Source organism: Nymphaea colorata, chromosome 7 (assembly GCF_008831285.2).
Source record: "Nymphaea colorata isolate Beijing-Zhang1983 chromosome 7, ASM883128v2, whole genome shotgun sequence".
Lineage (NCBI taxonomy): Eukaryota > Viridiplantae > Streptophyta > Magnoliopsida > Nymphaeales > Nymphaeaceae > Nymphaea > Nymphaea colorata.
Window position 1 is genome coordinate 4,954,964 of NC_045144.1, and position 17,322 is coordinate 4,972,285.

General features: G+C 37.4%; 2 protein-coding genes across 2 annotated transcripts; both read right to left on the minus strand.

Moving 5' to 3' along the window:
• Positions 1-2,884: 2,884 nt before the first annotated feature.
• LOC116257680 (WAT1-related protein At1g68170-like) lies at positions 2,885-5,287 on the minus strand. Its single transcript, XM_031634634.1, has 5 exons — positions 5,211-5,287; positions 4,432-4,648; positions 4,165-4,323; positions 3,326-3,477; positions 2,885-3,110 (listed from the first exon to the last, which is right to left on the minus strand). The coding sequence occupies exons 1-5, from the start codon at positions 5,285-5,287 to the stop codon at positions 2,885-2,887; spliced, it is 831 nt and encodes a 276-aa protein (XP_031490494.1).
• A 644-nt stretch (positions 5,288-5,931) lies between these two features.
• Positions 5,932-7,106, minus strand: LOC126410243 (WAT1-related protein At1g09380-like). The gene is made up of 2 exons (XM_050078835.1): positions 6,678-7,106; positions 5,932-5,998 (listed from the first exon to the last, which is right to left on the minus strand). Exons 1-2 carry the CDS (start codon positions 6,875-6,877, stop codon positions 5,932-5,934), a joined length of 267 nt encoding a protein of 88 aa, XP_049934792.1. The 5' UTR covers positions 6,878-7,106.
• Positions 7,107-17,322: the final 10,216 nt, after the last annotated feature.

The window sequence follows — 17,322 nt, forward strand, 5'->3', positions numbered from 1 at the left end:
CTCCTAATTGGTTGATGCACGTCCCTTTAATAGGCGGCTCCATGGGGAACCAGATCTGCCCTCCCAATTGCATTCTATATGCAACGACACATTCAGTGAACAATCCATCGAGTAGTGTTGTTAAAGTTTATTCCTGTAATTGCTACATATTCTCTCATAAATTGATGGAAGGCTACCATCCAGTAGAGTTGCTTTTGAGTGCTGAAATCTAACTTGTATAAGTAGGGGTGGAGTTAAGAATTTTTCTTTGCAGGAGGTAAACTATAGTTTCAAAATTTTAACAAGGGTTGAAATATAAATTTTCAATTTTTTTTTATATACATTGAACTGAATTGAAATTTACATATAAATTTTTGAATGTTTTAAAATTTGAATGGGCCAAGGCCCCTGCCTCCGCTCCTGTGCATATGCAACTTATAGTATGTAGAGACGTAAAAGTAAAAAAGCATAGCATTTACGTTGTTGTAAAAATAAAAACTGTGATTGTTATTAACTTATAAAGAGTATGATTTTTTGAGGGTTAGTAGGAAAAGTATTTCATCCTATCTTCAGGATTGACAACCGATCCACACTTCTTTGATCTCTATAGAAAATCATCTACTTGCTTTAGTACTACCTTGGGTGATGTGCTCGCTATGTTAACTTGTATATTGGTGATACTTTTTTTGTAACAAAAGCAGTTGATTCTATAGGAAGTCGAAATGAAAACTAGCGGCCTACATAGCCCATTCTCTGTGTGTCGCAGTAAACCCTTCAGGGATAGTGTGACTTTTTTAAAAACCCATTTGAACTATGACAAATTTATTTGTAGAAATTAGTGAAGCAACAGTTAAAATATGAGACTGCTTCCAATTACACTCATATATGTATCATATACGTACATATGTATTTCAATACTTAAAGACACCTGTTTCTTTTGAGAAATATTTCAATCTTTTGAAAAAAATACTGTATTTTCATATTTTCAACTTAATCTCCACCATTTGATCTACTTAGAATCAACGAGTCGTATCATTCCCATTAAATATGGCATATAAACGCATAGTAACTACTTATTTTCAGTAATAAACACATTTTTTATGTTAAGTTTTAGTTTTCAAAACACATGGATCACATCTTCATCATGGTTTATTCATAAGGAATGATGTGAAAATTTGAGTTTGAAGTAGAGGGTTCCAAATCTAACTTTTTTCTTGTAAAACTGTTTTTATGTTTTTCAAAGAGCCAAATTGTCATTTTATCATTTTTTTTAAAGTTTTTACCAGAAGGTCTATTTTATCCATTTTTTTTAAGTTTTTACCAAAAAGGCTAATAGCTGTTGGGGACTGTTTGACAAATACAAACAAAAACATATGGAAGAACAGCAGTAACAAAAATTGCTGTAAAGAAGGAATCATTTTTTAAAAAACATATAAAAAACTTTAAATGAAGATAGAATGGAAGCACAATTAATTAGAACTTGATTGACTTTCCTCAACTTATTTAGAACTTTTAGGGCATAGTTAAGTAAATTGGTCCCCCCTCACTGTTATTTAGGGTTACAACCATCAAATGGCAGACAGCGATTCCTGCATAATTAGAGGGCCATCATATATGCTGAACAGAAGAACATAATCTGATTTTATGCTTTGTTACAACCGTGCATTCAATCTACGCTCTTTTATTTGTTCCAAATTTTATGGAGGTGGGACTAACGAACCGGCCATTCCAGAGGCTCAGCTGAACATGTTGTCGGCAAAAAAAAAAAAAGAGTATATATCCTTACACTTAAAAGAAAAATTAAACGATAACAATGAAAAAACCAAAATATTTTACATCGTGACATCCGGTAAATTGAACTAGTCGTCAATTTGATTCGAATCGGCCGATTCAAGCAGATTTTAGACACTTAGATCGCCAAGCTCTGTGGAAGATTATCATTCCTTTTTCATGGTGATTAGTTGGTTCCTGATCCTACCCTCCACTGATAGCTAAGTGAACCATCCTTTTCTCTTTAATTTAAACGCATAGGTACTCTTAACAGGAATAAACCCCTGGAAAGATGCCCCTAATAAATAAAGAATATGATGCTTGAAGAACCCAACTATAAAGTAGGGATCAAACAATAAGCTCACATTAATCTAATGCCTTCTGTCACATCCATATAATCAAAATTGAAAAAAAATAAACAAATGCTAAAATTAAAATAATCCATACAATGCAAAGCATCATATATGTAGGTCCGTGTATGTTTATATATATATATACACACACACACACACACCAGACCACTTGGGTACGCGACAAAACCAGACCCATTAAAACTAATTATTAAAGTTTTTTTTTTTTCAATCTAATCTTATGGATATGATCTTAGTGATTTTGAGAACACAATATATTAAGTTAGTTAATCACTTTTTTACTTTAATAATGATTTTTTAATAATCTAAAAATGAATTTTGATATTAGAAAGTTCAATATTTTGACAAAAAGTAACTTGAATTGAAGCATAATTTACATTAAATTAGTGTTTACAAACACATTATTTGGTTCACAATTTGTTTTTAACACAAATGTAAGAACTCTACTTGTTGTTCTTACCCATTTTGTCGGGTATATATATATATATATATATATATATATATATATATATATATATATATATTATATATATATATATATATATATATAAAATCGAAGGATCAGTTTCAACAGTAAAACCTCAGAAACGGAAAATCCAAACCAGGGTATATGCTCATTTGCTCTTCCAATTGTGGTCAATCAATTCAGATTCAATATCCAGTGACATCCTTGATCATGAACAGACTAGATTTCTCTGTGTGCATATATGTGATTGCAAACAAGATATTGGCTCATTTATAACCCTTGCTCCTGACTCAATTAGCTACAACTGAACACTGTCTATCTGATCTTCTTTTATGCTGTGCTCTGGCACTTGATCTGCACCAATGCCTGCACCTGCCGGGTTCGAGTGCAACCCATCTGAATCCAGTTTAGTTGCTTCTCCAGCAGATCTGTGTGCCTGAAGCTGGACAAGTTCCTTCACCTCTTTCCCTTTGCCCCACAGCACAGTATACAGTCCCAAGATGATCAATCCAACACCAACCACACTGAAACCACAAGGTGTTTCTGCTTACTGTATATCGTTTCAAATTTCCATTCTGCATCTTGGTAACTTTATGTTATTGGAATGATCCATATATTATATATAACTGGAACCAAATAATATAATATATAAACGTACATTATATATACTGTCTTGGTAATGACTAAGAAAGTTTCATTTTCTGTCCAACCTTTAAGGGTGTTTTGAGTGCTATTTTACCTTCCTAGATGAAGTGCCTTATCAAGAAATATGGACCCAAAAAAGGCAACAATGACAAGGGACAAGGGGTTGAAAGCTGAGACAAACAGTGGTCCTCTCATCTGAATAGCCCATGCAATGAGAGCCACAACCAAGCCTGATACCAGTATGCCCTTTGAACCATCTTAATAATCATAAAGTTCCAGAACATGTGTGTGTGTATATATATATATATATATATATATAACCGTACTCAATCAAATCAACTGGTATCATGGAATGCACCATTTGTGACTTTTTTTATCATCTCAAAATATAAAAAACCATCCAACATAAAGGTTGGTCATTTGTGTATGTGTCAGTGTGTGTGTGTATATAAAGAGAGAGAGAGAGAGAGAGAGAGAGAGAGTCATATATAAGATTTGATGGGAATTATCAGCAGTTGCAGAGCTGATGGGCGATGGTCGATGGAGGAGAACGAATGCTCTGTTCATTCAAAGTTGTCGAATCCTAACCTAATGTTATTTGATAAAAAAGAAAAACATTAATGACCGTCGGGGTTGTTGGGACCTTGATAGTTAGAGTTCCAAGTCGAGCCCGATCCGTTAGAGTACCGGGCTGGGCCAGTACTGATAAAACCAGCCTGATAAATGGTTTTATGGTACCTGGGCACGGGTCTAAGTTGGGCTGGGTATCGGGTACCTACCGGTGGCCCGGCCTGTGCCTAGGCATAGTTGTGATGACACCGATAACATCAATGAATACTCCAATCCACTAATCACAGCATGATCCACCCAATCAATCTTTTATTTATATATATATATATATATATATATATATAGATAATTGGAACCATGTACCGTGTAGATGATCGTCAAAAGGTTAACATCCCAACGAAGTTCCCATGCAGATGGATCCCGATCTGTGATAGCGGCAACACATGTAGATTGAATGGCTGCAAACAGGTTCAAGAGGGCTGAGCTCGAGTAAGGGTGCGGATATCTCTTGCTCATCTTAGCCTTTGTACAAAACCTATCACATAAATTGAACACAAGAATTGGAAATTAGTCATAGTTTTAGGATGCAACAGTGATAAAGCTAATCACCTGGATTATAAGCTATGTAGCATAGCTCAATGTGTTTGCCATGGCCAGCATTGAGCCCAGTACTTGGTTGCCGGACTGATGTTGGTTGGGGTGATGCTGCGGTAGGTGGGTGTGGAATGACCAAAGCTGGAGCTTTGCACCATGATAGAAGGTCAGTAGCATGGCTCCACACACGCCTACTGCTGTCCCCAATACCTTAGCCTGGCTTCTTGAAGACCTAATCTCCAGCCTCTCTAATCTGCCCGACAGACCAATTTTCACTAATTAATCTTAATAATTAATTTTTTTTCTCTTTCTCTCTCTCTCTCTCTCATCAAATGATCGGAACAAATAATTTAATAATTTGTGACTTGCTTTCTAAATTACAATGGAAAGAAGAGGAATACGGCAAAGAGGCCAAAACCCCTCTCCTTTTCCCGTGCCTTTGAGATAGACCTTGTTTGGGACTTAAGTGGCGAGTAATATACATCATTTGTGAATCCATCATTCACAATGAGATGAATAGTACCCATGAAAATTGAGACAATTTGATAACTTTTGGTGGAAGCTTGTCATTTACTTCGGCAATTGTATTTTCATTGTTATCGATTAACCTCTCTCTCTCTCTCTCTCTTGTCTGACAAAGAGGTCAAACTTCGTCAATAAGTTCAAAATATCCTAAAATCTCTTTCTCCTTCACACACATCTGTCAACAAGTTAAGTTTCACTAGTCTTCAATTTAAAATACATGAACAATATCCCTCTCTCTCTCTCTCTCTATCACTAGCTCTCTGTATCATGCGCAGGAAAAGCGAAGTTACCGAAACATGACGGCCAAAATGAATGTGAATGCCGGGAGGAGGTTGGTCATTGCAACGGCCAACGTCGCTGAAGTCATTTTGTAACACCCCATAAGTTTAGTTCCGTATCGAAGATTGTGAGAGATCTTCAAGGACTTATAAATGAGGCTTTAATGAGATGATTGTCCTGGTTCCTAGCCTTTTTAGGATTGAAACCAAAACTGCTAGGGGGTGGGTTGGGATCCGTCGAACTAGGGGCCTGGGAGTGGGTCAGGTTGTTACACATTTTCAAAGCGGCGATGTAGAGATTTTGGTTAAGTGATGCCCTGAGGAGCAATTGCAAGCGTCAGCCGTTTTCATGGATTCTAAACAGGAACTGTGTTATATATATATATATATATATATATATATATATATATATATATATATATAAAATTAATAAGTCCACAACAATTACCCATTTTCTCTCAAGCTTAGGTTGCGTTTGATAACTTGGATTTTAGATCTGAGGCTGTATGAATAGATGTGTTTTGAAAGATTCCCAGTTTGAACAAACTGAGGATCTCAATAACATGGATTTTAGCTTTTGACTCCATACTACATATTAAAACCATTGATTTATGGTCGGATTGTTGAGGGGAAGAGTCCGCCGTTAAGTACATGAATTTGAGATATGAGATCCGTGGTTTAACAAACACAACTTTAATAAAAATAATAAACACATTACCCTACACACACATACTCACCCGAAAATTGGACAACAGAAGGCCTGGCCAAGTATAAAACATATAAGCCTTGTCCGGGTCTTCCTGAATGCATCAATCATATACCAACAATTACAATTCCATGTCAATGTTCATGTGGTTAATAGAAAAAAGAGAGCCTTCAATCAAAATGATCTAACATCTCCACACCCAGATAACATTCCAAATAAAGATCATAAAACATTCATGTGTTTGTTATACCTAGTGTGGTCTAAGCGGTAGTGGAGCCAAAAATTTGTGCCGAGGGCCACTAAGCAATGTACCTTGAGGGGTAGCTTCAAATATTTGAAGTCCTTTATATGAAAATAAAGAAATTTTGTGATGCTGGTGTGAGCAGTTGCCCACACCTGCCAACACTTAGCTCCGCACTACTTGAGCTGAGCGGACTTGGAGTGGTGCTTCTTCAATGCTAACGAAGATGAGGCGTATTGGTGTTGAATTCCTGACCTTCTTCAACTCAAGAGTCTGATTGGAGTCCCCATCTGAAATGGGCAGAATTCTCCTTGGCACAATAATAACTGTACCGACTCCCAAAATTGTATGTAAATCTACAAAGTTGCTCTTTGAAACGCTAACATTTGCATGCACATCAGCTTATAATTGGTGCGCCAGATAAAGGGTTTAAATTCCAAAGTATATAGACATACATAATGTACCAGATCCAGATCCTCCTCCTCTAGACTTGCAGATCTGTGCATTACTCTAGAATAGATAGCAAGCATACCTCTCCAAGAAGAAGGCAAGAGGGCAGAGGAAGGCAGCCCCGAACATGTACCGGAAAGCGACGAGGACGCGGAGGCTCATTCGACCTCCATCTGCCGAAAGCTTGTAGAGGATGTTCATTCCTGCAACCATTACATGCACCACCACCATGTACAGCACTGCCTTCATCCCCTCCCTCCTATTCCTTCCACTTACCTCCATTAATGGCTACGACCGTACTGATCTCCCTCTCTAAATCTACCAAGATTTTGGCCCTTGTTTGCCCAAGTCCATGAGAGAACTTCACATTGGCGTGAGGAATGGCTCTTTTTCTATTATTAAAGTGGCCACCGGCCCACCAGTACTACTCCTAGCCTGACACTTTTCCATTAGACATTCTGCAGATTGAAAAGGGAATCCCATTAAACATTCTGCAGATTGAAAAGGGAAACCCAACAAGCTGAATTTTTCTTTTGTTACATACACTCTGCTGCATGTGGGCCGTAGCCAAACAAGATTTCGCCAAATGTGGAGTCTGTCTGTTTGTGGGCTTCAGTCTGTTCAGCACCTAATTCGATTAGTGTATACCGTCTCTGCCATTGACTTTGTTTTGCTCGATTTCACAGAGGGCTGGAAAACTTTGGTACAAAGAGAGTAAACTCGGTGAAGAAAAATGGCATGCGTCGGCGTGCGTGTTGATGTAGAAATCTTCACCGATGCATCTTAAACGTAGTTAAATAGATGATTACCAACGGCCGGGTAAAACATTCAGCATCTTAAAACATTCACCTAAGATTGATGGGACATTTACCTAAGATTGAATTTAAATATGAAGTCAATTAGACGTCATTTCTTAAATTCAAATTATTACTGAGTTCGGCTGAATAAGTGTCACTAAAAAAGGGTGGAAGAGATCAGAATTTTTTCTGGACGACATGATGGGGGATTATATGATGTGCCAACGTTTGGAGTCGATCACAAACTATAACACTTGATGAGGGAAATGACTCCAATCAAGAACGCTATAGGTATTGGTGTTTTTCACACATAATTTAGTTTATTACATATTAATGCTTTTCATCCATAGGAATTCAAATTTGGTTTTTATTTATATTCAAGATAAAGTCAGAATTTTTTTCATGGAGCATTCAGTGTATAGTGAACAAATTTTTGATTGGCTATGGGGTCACTAGTAACCCTGGGTCTCGTACAACTGTCCTATTTAATGGGACCCGATTCACCTAAATTCAACCTCTAATTTTAACTAATAGAGAATGAGCTCTGTGGGGTATATGCTAGCCAACCATCCCTTTTTTGTGGGCTTCACTAACTTCGGGGGCTTCTGCGCACTGCATAACCACGAACGGGTAACTTCTTTTCTCGTTTGTGCGTGCAGTTGATGTTTAGTAAAAATCCATTCGATTCATCCATACATATATATATATATATATATATATATATATATATATATATATATATATATATATATATATATATATTTGTTTCAAACCCTTGTTCTTATTACTATGATTTTTTTTATGTTTCCTAAGGAAAATACTACCCCTGATTCAGCTGCTCAAAGAACAGGGCATCGATGAAGAAATCAAATTCAATGATTTTAAACTGATCATAAAATCACGATTGCGTACTTGAAGTGAGTAGTTCTTGTTTTACTGTTCGAACTTTTAAGAAATATTCAAGGTGGAGACGTTGATTTGATTGATGAAGCTGTTTCAAAAAGATCAGATACAAAAAATTCAAGAAGAGAGAGAGAGAGAAAGTCATCGAATATATATTATGGAGGAGGGATCAAATAATAATGAAAATTATTACAGTAGGAGGAGGAGAAGGGTGGAAGGGACGAAGGTGGTGGTGTGCATGGTGGTGGCGCAAGTGGCGGTAGCAGGGATGACCATCCTCTACAAGATCTCCACAGACCGAAGGATGAACCTCCGAGTCCTCATCGCTTACAGCTACATTTTCGAGGCCACCTCACCATTTAAAGGACTTAGGGCTGAGATCTTGTAGAGGATGAACATCCCTTCTAACACCACCTGTGCCACCACCATGCACTCCACCACCTTCGTCCCTTCCACCATTCTCCTCCTCCTACAAATAGTAATTTTCATTACTATTTGATCTTTCCTCCATAATATATATTTGACAACTCTCTCTCTCTCTATCCTTCTTGAATTAGCTCTTCTGCTTCTGCCTTCGCTTCTGCCTTCTTTTCACCGAAGGATATTGCAGACGGCAAAATCAGCACTGAAATGAGAAAAAAGATAGGTCATAAGGGGTTACATTTATAGATCATATAGAGAGAGAGAGAGAGAGAGAGAGAGAGGGAGAGGGAGAGAGAGAGAGAAGGTGAGGCATGCCGGGCATGCCTCACCTACTCTCAGCATTAAGCAGCCTTCTTTCCTCCTTTCTCTCATTTAAGTCTTTAGTTGGCCTCATAATTTGTCTCATTAAATGGAGATTTTCTTTATAATATATGCGCTGAAATCCTCCCTCCATCTTAAACTTGCAGGTTTGTGAGACCTCGACTGCAGGTCAAAATAGGACCTTTTGGAAAACAGATTCCATGGTAAGTTCCTCAATTCTTTGCGAAGAAAGCTAATGTCCTTTTAGGGTGTGTGAATGAGACGACGCAACCCGATATTTTTACAAAATTTTCAAAGATGGTTGTGATATATTTGCCGATTCACTTCTTTTAATACTAACTAGCATCCCTTAAACGCGTTTGCATTTATTGTTCTAAGAGTGGTAAAGCCATGATAAGTAGGTTCTGTACATTTAGAGATTAATCATGAAAGAGTAGGCGTTAAAAACTTTCTAATTGATGTACATGTTGCAATCAAATTATATATATATATATATATATATGTGTGTAGGTACATGTGAAAAGAATATCAGGTTACTTATTTTATCTAAAGAATAAATTCGCTCTCCGCATTAAGAAAGAATTCTAATTGGACAGTAATACCTTCTTTACATTCACAGTCTAACTTCACCTGGTTTTTCACTTTCTATTCTTGCCTTTCTTGATAAAAGGAAATGAGAAACTTGACATTGACATTGGAGAATTTAATTCTTTTCTCCTGTCCTCGTATCCATAATAACAAATTGGAAAAGAAGAAGAAATAGGCTCTGATTCTTTTACACGAAAAATAATAATTGTTCTGTTCTAACAATTAGATGGACAATCTGCAATGGGTTTTTTGTGGTTGTAGGAATAGAAATTTAGGATACTTTTGCTCCAATAAAAAGGGTTGTTTTGGAGTAAAAGAGCAAGTAGAATTCGACAAGGGAAAGTGCACAATCAATAGTTCGTGCAGTAGAAATTCATAAAGCAATTAAAACGAACTGAGCTAAACTGGATTTTCAGTAGATTGTTTCATTTGATCCAATTCAAGGGTCCAGGTGACAAGAAGATAGGTTTAATCATGCATCATATAAAACAACCAAAACAAATGTAAATTTCAAATAGGGGTAACGACGTTTGCCAAGACACCGAGCACAGTGATGGTGTTCTCGCAGAGGAAAAGATTGACATTTCGAACCATTTCAAGTCATAAGATCATCGCACACTTTTCCACCATAACGGGAAGGGGTTTCTCCGGCGTCGATGCTGCTAGGCGGAAGAGAGAGACACAGAGAGAGGGCTAGGGGGAAAAGAGACAGAAGCAAACCGACAGAGAGAGAGAGATTCCTGATTTCCGCCATCCGTTCATGGAGGTTCACAAACCCCCTTCCTGGCGACATCGACCGCTGCTCGCCGTTGGCCGGAAGACAACCCCCTTCCTGGCGACATCGACCGCTGCTCGCCGTTGGCCGGAATTGCGGCTTACATAAAAAAAACCCCATTTCTGAGGACATAAACGGGAGAAGGGACTAATCGTGGGGGCGAGGGACGATCCGGGTCCGGCCACCGTAGCTGCAAAAGGAGGAGCATACCGCCAGCCGCGGGAGGAGACGCGAGGCTACAGAGCCTTCACGCATCCCAAATCATCACCTCTTTTCTTTGAGCGAAAGCGAGAAACGCAATACGCATTTGTCTCGGCTTTCAGAAAGTTAGAGGTTTTAACTACATTGAACTGATCCCACCGAAACCCCTAAACGTTACTACTGCATCTGGATTAACCCAACAACCTCCCCTGTAAGTACCAAGGCAGCGAAAGGGAGACCAAATCGATTTCCAGTATCAGAAAAAAGAAATCCCCATGAATTCCGGTAGGACGATTGCCCCGGAAAAAGAATAAGAGAAATGCAGATGGATGGATCAATGGTGGTTTGCATAGCAACCGGAGCTCAAAAGAGAACTAGCCAAAAGAACAAAGGGAGGAAAAGAGAAAATTGAAGCTTTGAAGCTCTTGTACTGTTTGGTATCTATGAACGGGAAACCCCCAATGCCACCCGCTGGCGCTAAATAAGCAGCGGCTTATCTAAGCAGAATATCAGGACATGCAGAAAGAACGAACAATGAGTCGCTTCTAATCTCTCATAGCGCCAACGACATAACAATAAAAGCATCGTTCATTTATTCCGCAAAGAAAAAAGAAAAATGAAAATAACAAGAAGAGCAGTAGATTTTACCAGTTGCTATCATCATCCTCGTCGTCATCGTTGGCAATGTGATCGAAGAATTGCACTGTGTTTCCGAGAACCTCGAAAAGACGTGAGGACTGCCTCTTGCCGGAAGAAGACTTTCCGGCAATCTCCTTGCCCTTCACTTTTGAGTCCACCATCTCGGCTTCCTCTCCCTCTCGGAGAGAATCGGAAATGCAGGAACGAGGAGGCTGACGATTTATACTCATCCGCAGGTGAGGTGATAGTCGTCGGTATTTAAAGTTTTCACTGAGAAGTGAGAATGATCTTTTAACCGCTTTAGTGGGGAAGGAATTTGAGTATTGAGGGTAAAAATGTCCCAAATGAATGGTGGAACTGGCTCTGCATGTCCACCGCCCATCTTCATGACTTGGACGGTCCTGATTTTCCCGTGAAAACTGCAAATCCCTTTTCTCTTTATGTCATCACTCCTCACTCCCAACTTCGGAACCGCCCTTCCATTAACGGAAGTATTTTTTAATTTTTAACGTTAAATTGCTACGCCTAATTTAACTTCACCATATTTTTTTGAAGGAAAAATAATCATATCGCCCTAAGTTTAATTTTCTTTTCCACTATAAGAAGAATATTTCTGTCCCATCTTCTGCCACCAAATGAAAATTAACTTTTTTCTTTAACTGCTTTTTCCAGACTTGAGATGTTCAATGTCGTCTTTCCTTAAAATCTTGTGTTTTATCATTCTAGATTTTATTTCAGGGTTTATTGCTACAAAAGTATAAAAGTTATTACCCTTAGCATGAAAGTTTTAAAAAAACTAGAATTCATTTTAAGGCATGTGTGGGCAACTGCCCACACCTGTCTCCGTTCCTTCCTTTAATCACCGGGCGTTTCTCTTGCCCATCAGCATTTAGTTCAGAATTTCATTTACCACTTCTGAAAATCAGTAGGCGGTTTTCCTTTCTTACAAGTTGCCTTCTCTCCAACCTGATTGATACTTTTGCTTATTAACATATGATCTTATTGTTGAGACACTAGTCTAAGATGAGCAACACTTTAGTTTGATAGTTGTGAGATGGACTCCTTCTTGGTTAATTTTTTTTTTTCCTAGACATCCATATTTCACTTAGAAGTTGCAAAGTCATTCTAGAATTTCTCCAGCCTCTAACTCACTACTTATATGACACATTAGGAAAAGAGGTCTGTGTGCGCAAATAAAAACAAAATGATTTCTACACCTTGTAGCACAAAAAAGAATATCAGTTACTAGTTACACCATATGACCAGAAAAATGTTATTTGTTACTAGGTACACCACATAAATGAGGCGAGTCCATACGATTGTTCATGTTCAGCCTGTAATTTGTTAATCACATTTAATGCGATTTTGATCCCTGGAGTCAAGGTTGGTGCAGCCGCTGTAGGTTTGATCTGTACAATTTCATGGGCCAAAATATCATTTTTCAAAATTTTTGTATATTACAAGTGAAAATTTTTAAAATTTACATGTAAATTTAAAAAAAAAATTGAAATACTTATTCTTAACAAACGGAAACCTGCACAACTATTATTTTAAGCGTATGGTAAAAAATTTTGGTAAAAAAGAGGGGATTTAGGGTATATCATCATTTTAAAACATTGAAATGGTAGTCTTATTGGGCGCAAATACCATATTCAGAATGTTCTGGCTGCATTCTTTGAAACTTTTTTGAGTGTATCAAACCCATAAACCTGACCTGACCAGGTCGTTAGAGTAAAGAAAACAGATGAAAAGTTTTCTAATGACCTGCCAGCACCATCCTTAAAAATGTTATTCACTGGCAGCTCGTGAACTTCGTTGGTGAAACTTTCCGGGTCATTGTCATACCGTCAGTAAACCTCTTGTTCTTGTATTGGTATATTTGTCATTTTGCCTGGTAGGAGTAACATGCATTGGGAAATAGGAGGTGGGATAGAACTGGTTAGAGAAAGGAATTGAAGAAACAGGAGAGTGCAGCCAGGGATGAATGTATATAGGCCTGCAGCACCATTGTGGTTGATGAGCTTCGAATTTCTGTAAGCGATGATTGTGGATATTTTACTTCACTTAAGTGACCGGAGCAAGGACATTCTTAGTTATCCAAATGAAAACATTTTTCCCATATATTTTATCAACAGTACTATAATTTTTATTTTCTTTTATATTTGAAGATAATCACAAGATCAGAGACACTTAGGGTATGATCCCAAGATGTTTGCTGCTATTACTGGTTGGTTTATTAATAGAAATCCCAAGATGAAAGAAGCAAAAGAGTAACTAAAAGCTCTACCAAAAAGGGGAAGTTGTTTAGCTGCTCGATTTCATCTTGAAGCTGCTCACATGACGAAGCTAATGGTCAATTTCGTAGAAATAGCAATCCCTGGCGAATGCTGCCTGCCAACTCTGACCGTGAATAAATTCATATGAACCAATTCTTTACATGATCGTCCAGCTTGAGCAGCAAGCAAACTGCAACCGCAGTTCATTAAGCGGTTGAGAGTCAGGCACGCAATGAACTTTTTCTATTTTTACTGACGGGTCATTTTCATGCCGTCAGTGAATAACATTTTAGCGATGGTGCTGGCAGGTCATTAGAAAACTTTTATGTCATTGATTTTCCGAAATTTTTTTCACGAGTAAAGACCTCATGAGTAAAACGCCTAGTTTTATCCCTGACCTAGCATTCTGTTTTTATATATATATATATATATGAAAGCTTGATTTCTGTGTTGCCATAGTTGTTCTTCCCATTCTTCAGTTGCAGAGCAAAGACTACCTCCACAATGACTTTTAAAAAGTGAAGTGACATGAATGCCTGGAGGAGGATTTCACAGTGAATGCCAAACATAGAACTGCTGAAAGTAAATTTGATGAGAAAAGATGCATACAGTGTTTATGCAATATAACAAATGATTTGGAATGAAAGGTGAAAATGGGGGGAAGGTGTAAATGACATAAAGAAAAATTTACTGCTAGTGTATCTATTTGATGATAAAATAAACACAACAAGTTGCTAGCTGCGGTTAAACTCGCATCGCTTGATGGAAGAATCAATATATCATATCTATATAGTTGTTGGATATTTATTTAAACATAAACATATTGATTAGTTTCTTAAGGGTTAATTAGAGAATGGTGAGAACAAAGACCGTATTTATGCTGCCGCTATTTTTTTTACCTTACCTGCATCATGATAAGATGGCTAATATGTTATGCTGCTGCATTTAACATAGTCATTATTATAATGGCTCTTATTTTAACCTTTAGATAAAAAGTGGCAATAGAAAGCTCTATAAATTCAACGCCGCTAATTTTTCAGCTTGATCTTGTTTTTTACCAAGTACTCAAGTCCAAGATAGACATTTGTCCGTTATCTTCTTATTGTTTTTGCACACTTGGACGATTATTCACATTGATGAATTAATCGCGGGCAATTTCACGTAAACCAGTCTTTCAATTACCGTTATTTCAAAAGGGGGTTCATTTTCTTTATGATATTTTACAGATACCCACTCAATATTTAAACTATTTTAAATAACCACCTCATGATTAAAAAAAACCGTCCCATATTATAAAATAATTCACGTACACACATTCCAGATAACACTTTCCATCTTCTGGCGTAACAACCGGTAGGTGAAATCGGTCCATGCAAGTGTTTAAAGATTCCACCCCCTCTTCAGCTCTTATGTCAGAAGACATAACCAATCCCCAGCTCTTATCCCTGGTCTAAGCATCTAGTTTCTACTAATCACTCTCACTCTCTCCCTCTCTCTCTTTATATATATATATATATATATATATATATATATATATATATATATTAAGAAAGAGAGAGATATATGACGAGTAAATTTTTATTAAAATGTATTTAAACAAAATAGGACATCCTAACATTTCTGTAAATACCAATTAGTCATAAAAGAAGTCTAAATATAAGTTGTTTTTTAAAAAAATATTAGTTTTTCTACTAGTAAAATTTTGATGTAATAAAAGTAATTGATGCTATAAAACCCACATTCAGGGCGATCTCCAATGGACCGCTGGAAACAAAATACCTATTTTTAACAAACTGAAACCTGCACAACTATTACTATAAGCGTATGGTAAAATATTTTGGTAAAAAAGAGGGGATTTAGGGCATATCATCATTTTAAAACGTTGAAACGGTAGTCTTATTGGGGGCAAATACTATATTCAGAATGTTCTGGCTGCATTCTCTGAAACTTTTTGCGTGTATCAAACGCTTCGAGAGAAAGGAGGCTCTGTTCGCAGTTACAAGTCACAATCAAGCCTTTCCATTAATTGGAATGTTTATTTTTACTGAAGAGCTATACATTTTTATGAACCCCAAAGAATTGATGTGCAACAAACTGCTATTTTGAGTCCTAAGAGCTTGAACGTCTCCCCCTTCTCTTTGTTCTTTTTCGCTTCTGATCCCTCCCCTTCATTTCTGTGCTCCTTCCTTTTATCTAAAAGAAGAAACAAAAAACCAAAGAAGAATGGAAGGAACAACTAAGGCAACGCAGAAATCAAGCTTCCATATATATATATATATATATATATATATATATATAAACCAGAATGATGGGTCAGGGATAAAAACTAGGCGTTTTAATCTTGATGTTTATGTTTTCTTTGCTCAGGAGGTCTTTACTCATGAATTTTTTTCGAAAGTTCAATGATATAAAAGTTTTCTAATGACCTGCCTGCGCCATCGTTAAAAATGTTATTCACTGACAGCTCTTGAACTTCGTTGGTGAAACTTTCTTTTTATTGACGGGTCATTTTCATACCGTCAGTGAATAACATTTTTAGCGATGGTGCTGGCAGGTCGCTAGAAACCTTTGATCTGTTTTCTTTACTCTAAATATGTGGTCAGGTTTATGCGTTCTATTTCTGTGTTTGTTCATCTCTACAATTAAAAAAAAATGAAACCGAAGGTGCCCAATAAATGAGTAAAATGGCAATCTGGAAACCATCCATCTGGTAACCGCAGTGGACCTTTCTTTGTGCCCTCTCCAAGTGTTGGAGACCTCCAGGTGCCATGCACAAGCCTGAATTTGAGACCTGTAATGCCGGTGCCATCCCAGCTATCGGCTGCAAATCCTGCTGCTCTTGTATACTTGTTTGACGATGATTAATTTTTCATTAACTAATTTGTCCAAATGAAGGGTGAAGGCTGGAGATACCTAGCGTTTTGGTCTTTGCATGGTTGGTCTCGGTTTTTCATGGTTGGTCTCGTGCCATTGAAAGATTAGTGCGCTCTGTCAGGTGGAAGGCTGCTGCACTGAGAGGATGAAGGCTCTGTATATAGTGTACAATATTCAAATGTAATTTGTTAATGATATATAGTGCAATTTTGATCCCTAGAATCGAGGTTGGTGCAGCCGCTGTAGGTTTCATCTGTAGAATTCAAGCAATCCCATTGCTCTGTATATAGTGCACTATGCCCTTTCAGGATAATAATATGTTCATGTTTATTCCATAGTTTCAAAACGATAAGTTAAAACCCAACAAGAAATAACACACACACATAAAAGAACTAAGGTTGCGAATAGCAAGGGCTTTATTGCTTTATATGGAACCAGATGTGATTTCAGCTTGACTTCGTACTCTATTCAGTAGCCAAGCTGTTGGCATTATGAATATAGCAACACTTCCCACTGTTCAACTTGGAAAATCCTACTAGTCTGTTCATTACAGGATGAACATGAACAATCGTATGAACATGCAGGAGGTTAAGTGTATCACATTCAAGATGATATTCATAATCCAGCTACATGAAAGCAAATCCGAGTCCAAATCCAAATCCGTTTTAGTTTGCTATTCAGATCTGAAAACTTTTCCCATATCACTAATTTAATGTGTTTTATTGGATAACCAATCTAGATCCTGTCTGTGGACATCCCTATAGTGGACAAGCCCGGGCAAACACATGTGAGTTCATGCACACATGCAGAGGCGTATACGTGTATATACATATACAGCAAGTCCAGTTTTGTATATGTACTTGTATGTGAAATTTACATCTTAAAAATTGAACCATATAAATATGATATCTGTCAATATTTATGATTTTC